Source organism: Cyprinus carpio, chromosome A11 (genome assembly GCF_018340385.1).
Source record: "Cyprinus carpio isolate SPL01 chromosome A11, ASM1834038v1, whole genome shotgun sequence".
Lineage (NCBI taxonomy): Eukaryota > Metazoa > Chordata > Actinopteri > Cypriniformes > Cyprinidae > Cyprinus > Cyprinus carpio.
The window spans coordinates 564,373-571,806 of NC_056582.1; the positions used below are offsets into that span (position 1 = coordinate 564,373).

Consider the following 7,434-nt stretch of genomic DNA (forward strand, 5'->3'; position numbering starts at 1 on the left):
ATCTTTAACTTATATTCACATCTTTCTACTTTGGTCATCAGTTGTATGATATTGATTCAGCTGATAAAGGGCACCTTCTGGTGTTTTTGTAATGAACAGCAGCTAAAGCAGCATCACAGCACTGTGAGCTCAGCTAGAAACAGCAGCATGTTTCAGTGAGTCTCTGACTTACAGCTTCAAAACTCTCACTTCATGTGAAGATGATACAGACAATATACAAACATTATATTTTAACACTGAGTCACAGCTCACTTTCAAACAGGCCACAATAATATTACATACATTTATATTAACTAAATTATTAAATAATTAAAAATAACATTAACCTGACAATAATTTTGGTCTATATTCTAAAGTTGGAGGGCAAAGGCATTGAATAACTAATTTATACTCACCAATGACCGTTAATACAGTTAATATTCTGCTAATACTGAAGCTGCTGCTGATGATGATCTGTAGTTCATAAACCCAATATTATGATCAACCTTCTTTCTTGATGTTCAGAGATCCAGTCTGATGATCAAGCTTCTGTCTGTCTCTGAATCTCTCTTTACACTCATCATCTGAACAGATCTTACTCTGATCTCCAGTGATTTCAGCGATGAGAGAGTCATTAAAATACCACGTCATCACAACATTAGGGTTTTTTACTACTCCAGGATCTAAAGTAACAGATTCTCCCTCCTTCACTGACTTTCTCTTCATTTGATCTCGTTCAGCAGCAGAAACACCTGAAACACAAACCAACAGCTGCTGGAGGATCTTTTTGGAGGAAAAAAACAAACTCAACAAGATAACTGATTAATCATAACATAAGAAAAACTTGTACTCGTAAACAAGTACTTCACGTACTCTTTCTAGACTTTGACTAAAATACTAAATTTGTCTATAAGTTGTGCTTACGTTGAACACATCCTGGACAGCTAAAACACAATAATTACGAAAAATCAGATGCACATAAACAGATGATAAGAAAATGTGACCAGAGATTATTTCAGAGATTAGAAATGGAAATAATTCTGTTCTGTTTAATGATAAAAGAGGAGCTTGGAATGTCACTGTTATAATAAACATTTATAATCTGTTTCTAAATATTCCTGAAGAGACTCACCATGTACAGAAACACTGAAGATCTTGTCACTGTCGCGGCCGGTGTTGATGATCTTTAGTTTATAATCTCCAGAGTCTGTGATTCTGATGTTTGTGATGATCAGAGATCCAGTCTGATGATCCAGATTCAGTCTGTCTCTGAATCTCTCTTTACACTCATCCTCTGAACAGATTTCTCTCTGATCTCCAGTGATTTTAGTGATTTGGATGTCATTAAAATACCATCTCATCGTTTCTTGTTGATTTGCTTCAATATTAGTGTACAGAGTGACTGAATCTCCCTCCTTCACAAACACTGACTCTTCATCTGCACCAACACCAGACACACCTGGAGGAGAACAAATGAACATTTAATTAAATCTGTGATAGTGGGACTAAATCACACAACACCTAAACACTGTGAACATGTTTCAGATATATTTCACTCACTGTCTGAAAAAGATTGTAGATTTAAATATGTCCAGTTTGAATTCATCTACAAGTGCAGTAGACGATCAAAACTAGACTCATGTCTCTCCTGCTTCTCGTATGAAGGGTGAGATTTTGATCAGGTGTGGGGCTGGGCTTTAGAGATGAGGACCAATCAGGTAACAGTATCCACACAGCATTTTCTTCCATTGTTCAGTTCATTTAGGCATATGGTATTTAATGATTCATAAACAGCATTTAGTAGATTATTCTTCTAATAAAACATTTGCAGTTTAGGTTTGTAAAATGTGCTTTTATTTGCATGTTTGACCTGAGATTGTGTCGAATCTAAAGTTTTGACCAGCAGATGTCACCAGCATCCAAAAATCCAAAACGTCTGAAACAACTGATTCAAAGTTTCAAAAAGCTTAATTTCTACCATCAAGAATCATAACCCATAATGGGAAATGCGTTGCGTAAATAAAATAGCAGTGTCTGAATCTGTGGGTGAGCACATTACTGAACTTACGAAGTTGAAAAGGTGCACCTATTCATCTTTTCATCGCTCTTATTGCAATATGTAGCACTTCAATGTTAATATTGAATCAAGACTAGTTACACTGTAGATGGCATAATTGATGAAATAAGAAACTAATTACAAGCAATAGGACAAAAACTACAATAAATAAGAAATACATTGTGTAAATAAATTAGTCTTCACTGTGTAAGTTATCTATCTATCTATCTCTCTATCTATCTATATATATATATATATATATATATATCTCAGTGTCGTGCACAGAGCTCTGGAGGGGGGAAATGGCGTTATGAGGGCACAATCTTTTTTTTTAGAAATATCATATCATGATCATGTTTGTCATGTTGGTTTTTCTATTTTGCAAGCTGTTTGAGCATCACAGCCAAACTAATATCCCTATAATAAAGACAAAGCTTGTTACATTAAGGTAACAAAATATGCAAAAGTATGGCAGATATTTAGGCCAATGTGGGAGAAGATAAAAATCCTTGTCATTATTTTATCTTTGTTATTAAAAATAATAATAATAATAATAATAATAATAGAAAAAAGATACACATTACAAATACACATAATACACAAATAAAAATTTAACATGGGCAAATAAAATCTGAACCAGATTGAAGCAGTAAAAAACCGCCTAACCATGGTGTTGTTTCCTGTGTATATAAAGAGTCATTTTCCTTTGTATATAAAGAGTCATTGTCTCTTTTGTTACATAAAATAAACCAAAAATCTGTTACGGGGAAAAATAAAGCAATGTGAAAACTCCCTCCAGGAAGGTCTCTTGGCAAAGCCCCAACTCAAGCAGTCCATTTTGAGAGACAAGCAGAAGCAGTCCATTTTACAAAATCATGCAAACAAACATAACCATGATAACAGAACAGGACAGAAAACAGACTTTAAACGCTGCCATGCATTGTTAAAAAAGCGAAAACACTGTTCACGGTTATTTAAAATATTAACTAAGATTCATTAAAAAGCTCTCTTTGTTTAGTAACTGTGGTAACGTTATTCTAACTGTGAACCCACAGCTGCCTGCTCCGTTCCTCTTTCGGAAAAGCTTCTAAAACTACAACAATGCCATCTTCACTCCTCAACTACATAAAACAGCATCATTTAAGAAATAATACATTGATTTCTGTCGAGTATAAAGTGATTCAATGGAAATACAAATTGATACAGAAAAGAGATCGTAAATGCATGTCTTACCAAGCACGAGCAAAACATTCACCAACGCCCACAAAACGCCAGGATTCATTTTCACCGGACTTTCGTCTTTCAAAAAAAAAAAAAAAAAAAAAGTAAATTAAATGGAAATAAAACAGATGTAAAACATCTGGGACACTACTTCAACTTCTACTTCTTCTTTTTCTTTGACGTTTTATGGCAGTTGGCAAACCAGCGATAGATGCATTTACCGAAATGTGGAGCATTGACGTTAAGGGAAAAACAAAACTTTTCTTGGACGCTTAGAGCGAAGCTTGATTTGTTTTGCTAAAAGCACGTGATCTGTGACGTCAATTCTCGTTCTCCTGAAAATCACGTGACTGCTTGTGGCGTATTGATAAAAATCGTACACGCACAATTTTCAATTATTGTTGAAACAGTGGGTTAAGAATTTGAGGAAATACGTTTTGGATGGAAACAGTGGGTTAAGAATTGTGGTCTTGAAGAATAAAGTCTGTCCAAACATACCATTAATGAAGTTTCAGTACGGAATCTGAACCTATTGTTAAACTGAGATTATTGGAGGCCCAGATAAAAAGCAGGAGGAGAGGATATAGTTATTGTTATTAAATTAATGTTTTGATGAGATAAACTTTTTATTCTTTTATACAGATTAGATGGATCTAAATATCCAATCGATCAAAAGGTTGGTATAGGAGTGTGGATAAAAAAAGGACCATTTTAGGGAAGACACAGAAAGGAAAGAAAGTAGTTATTTTTAAGAGTGAAACTAATGCAACACTTGCATTAATGGGGAAGCATGAAAATGGTGTGTGTGATGAATGTGATGTTTTAGACACAGTGTGTGCTTTTTAAACACAGTAAATACAATGACCAGAGTAATCTTTTTATCAATATAAAGAATAGACCAGCGAGTGCCAAGGACCTTCTGGGAAAGGGATTGAGAGATGATCAGATATACAGTATATAGCTGTTTTAGTCTTTCTAGAGTTTACAGGATTAGACCAAAGGATTCAGGCCTAGAGTCTGTGGATCAACTTTAATGCACTTGAATTGTGCACCAAGCAATAGGAAAAGTATCGGATCGGGACTCGGTATCGGCAGATACTCAATATTAAATGACTGAGATGGGATCAGGGGAACAAAAAACCTGATCGGGAGTCCCTAGCTTACAAACAAAAGTAAGTCAAAATGCCTCTGGTGAGTATCCTCATAAACAGCAGGGTTAAATAAAAATAATAATAATAATATAATAATAAAAATTCTTAATGAATGCAAACATTTACATTTAGTCTTTTAGCAGACACTTTTATCCAAAGTGACTTACAAATAAGGACACTGGAAGCAATCAAAATCAACAAAAGAGAAATGATAAACAAGTGCTATAACAAGTCTCAGTTTGCTTAATGCAGTACACTTTGCAAGTTTTTTTTTTTTTAACTATATAATAAATAAATGAAAGAATAGAGCAAGCTAGTGTTAAATGCCTTTTTTGCATTTGGTAATTTTATAATAAAAAGAAAACAGTTAGAACAAAAAAAGATTTAAAAAAAGCTAGTGTTAGTGTTTTTTTTTTTTTTTTTTTTTTGTTTTTTTTTTTTTTTTTTTTAATAAAGAATAGAATTAGAATACAGAGTGCTAGAGTTGGAGGGTCAAATAAAGATGGAAGAGATGTGTTTTTAGCTGATTCTTGAAGATGGCTGAGGAATCTGCTGCTGGGACTGAGTTGGGCAGATCATTCCACCAGGAGGGAACAGTTCATTTTAAAAGTTCATGGAATTGAGTTGTGCCTCTTTGGGACGGCACAATAAAGTGACGTTCACTTGCAAAACGCAAACTTCTAGAGGCACATAAGTCTGAAGAAATGAATTTAGGTAACGAAGTGAAGAACAAATAAACAAACAAACATAAAACATCACAAATCCACTCAAAAAAGTTGTCTTGTGTCATTAATGTTAAATAAATAAATAATAAAAATCACTCTGCTCAAATATTCTGTGAACTTAATATCTTCAGCCTTAATAAGAATTAGGTAATCTATTATAGTATTATAGTATAGTACTATAGTATAGTATTTCATACCTGATTTATTTGTATCTTTGTTCTATTGTGTTTATTTGTATTATTACTTCAAATTTGTTCTTATTAACTGTTTACATGTCTTTAAATGATTTTTTTTTTTTTTTTTTTTTTTTTTTTAATACGGTTTTTGTTTGTTTTGTGGCAAGGCCGCTAAATTTTTTGGCATGGGCAAATAAAATTTGAATCAGATTGAACCAGTAAAAAAACGCCTTGCCTTTAAAACGCTGCCATGCATTGTTAAAAAAAAGCGAAAACACTGTTCACGGTTATTTAAAATATTAACTAAAATTCATTAAAAAGCTCTCTTTGTTTAGTAAGTGTGGTAACGTTATTCTAACTGTGAACCCACAGCTGCCTGCTACGTTCCTCTTTCGGAAAAGCGTCTAAAACTATAACAACGTCATCTTCACTCCTCAGCTACATAAAACAGCATAATTTAAGAAATAATACATTGATTTCTGTCGAGTATAAAGTGATTCAATGGAAATACAAATTGATACAGAAAAGAGATCGCAATACATGTCTTACCAAGCACGAGCAAAACATTCGCCAACGCCCACAAAACGGGATTCATTTTCACCGGACTTTCGTCTTTACAACAACAACAACAAAAAAAGTAAATTAAATGGAAATAAAACAGATGTAAAACATCTGGGACACTACTTCAACTTCTACTTCTTCTTTTTCTTTGACGTTTTATGGCAGTTGGCAAACCAGCGATAGGCGCATTTACCGAAATGTGGAGCATTGACGTTAAGGGAAAACAAAAAAAAACTTTTCTTGGACGCTTAGAGCGAAGCTTGATTTGTTTTGCTAAAAGCACGTGATCTGTGACGTCAATACTCGTTCTCCTGAAAATCACGTGACTGCTTGTGGGGTATTGATAAAAATCGTTCACGCACAATTTTCAATTATTGTTGAGAATAATTGAGGAAATACGTTTTGGATGGAAACAGTGGGTTAAGAATTGTGGTCTGAAGAATAAAGTCTGTCCAAACATACCATTAATGAAGTTTCAGTACGGAATCTGAACCTATTGTTAAACTGAGATTATTGGAGGCCCAGATAAAAAGCAGGAGGAGGATATAGTTATTGTTATGAAATTAATGTTTTTATGAGATACACTTTTTATTCTTTTATACAGATTAGATGGATCTAAATATCCAATCGATGAAAAGGTTGGTATAGGAGTGTGGATAAAAAAAGGACCATTTTAGGGTCACTGTGGTCCAAAAATTTAGATTTATCCCAATCCTAAAATCAGTGTGAAATGAAAGCTGATTAACAAGAGTGAATAGAAGCACCTAACCCCGATCATAAGCCTGAAACAGATATTTCCTGAAAAGTTATATCTCTATTCTGATTGGTTGATTGGAATGTTTTTCCAGGATTAACAAGGATGTTGATCCAGGAATATGTTGTACAAATCACACTCACCAGCAGCTGTAACAGCACTTTGGAAGGTGCTATGCATTTTATGATCACTAGATGGCCACAACTTACAGTACACTGTATTGAAAAGCTTCGAGTAATGAATCCTTTTCTGATAGACTTGAGAGAGGAAAGCCTCTTCACAAAGCTTCGTCTAACAATCACTATCACAACCTGCTGATCATGACAGTCATCAGCACATGTCCTGTTTTACAACTATGAGCTAATAAACAGGGTTGTGTCCCAAATGATAAAATTGAACACCTTTTTTATTATATTATATTACACAGAGAGGTATTTGCCAGTCAAAGTGGCATTAAGTCTTGGATGATTATAATATAATACAAAAAAAAGAATTATCCACCAAAAAAAGCATCAATAATTCTATGAAGAACACAAAATATATTATATTACACAGAGAGGTATTTGCCAGTCAAAGTTGCATGAAGATCACACAGGTATATTAGGGTGCCATTTGATTTGGGACATGCAGTGTTTACTATTTTAGTAAAAAGTGCTTGTGTAACATTGAAGTTAAATCCACTTTTACATTAGACATTTATAATAAATAAGGACATTACAATGATTGCTGTCTACTACATCATAATGTAACATGGTGTTTCATAGTTATTAGGAGCTATGCTGTAAAAAAGAAAAGAAAAAGAAGAAGATAA

General features: G+C 33.7%; 1 protein-coding gene across 1 annotated transcript; it reads right to left on the reverse strand.

Moving 5' to 3' along the window:
* Window positions 1-480: 480 nt before the first annotated feature.
* On the reverse strand, window positions 481-6,147 carry LOC109110272. The gene is made up of 3 exons (XM_042765764.1): window positions 5,858-6,147; window positions 1,112-1,438; window positions 481-731 (listed from the first exon to the last, which is right to left on the reverse strand). The coding sequence occupies exons 1-3, from the start codon at window positions 5,901-5,903 to the stop codon at window positions 481-483; spliced, it is 624 nt and encodes a 207-aa protein (XP_042621698.1). The 5' UTR covers window positions 5,904-6,147.
* Window positions 6,148-7,434: the final 1,287 nt, after the last annotated feature.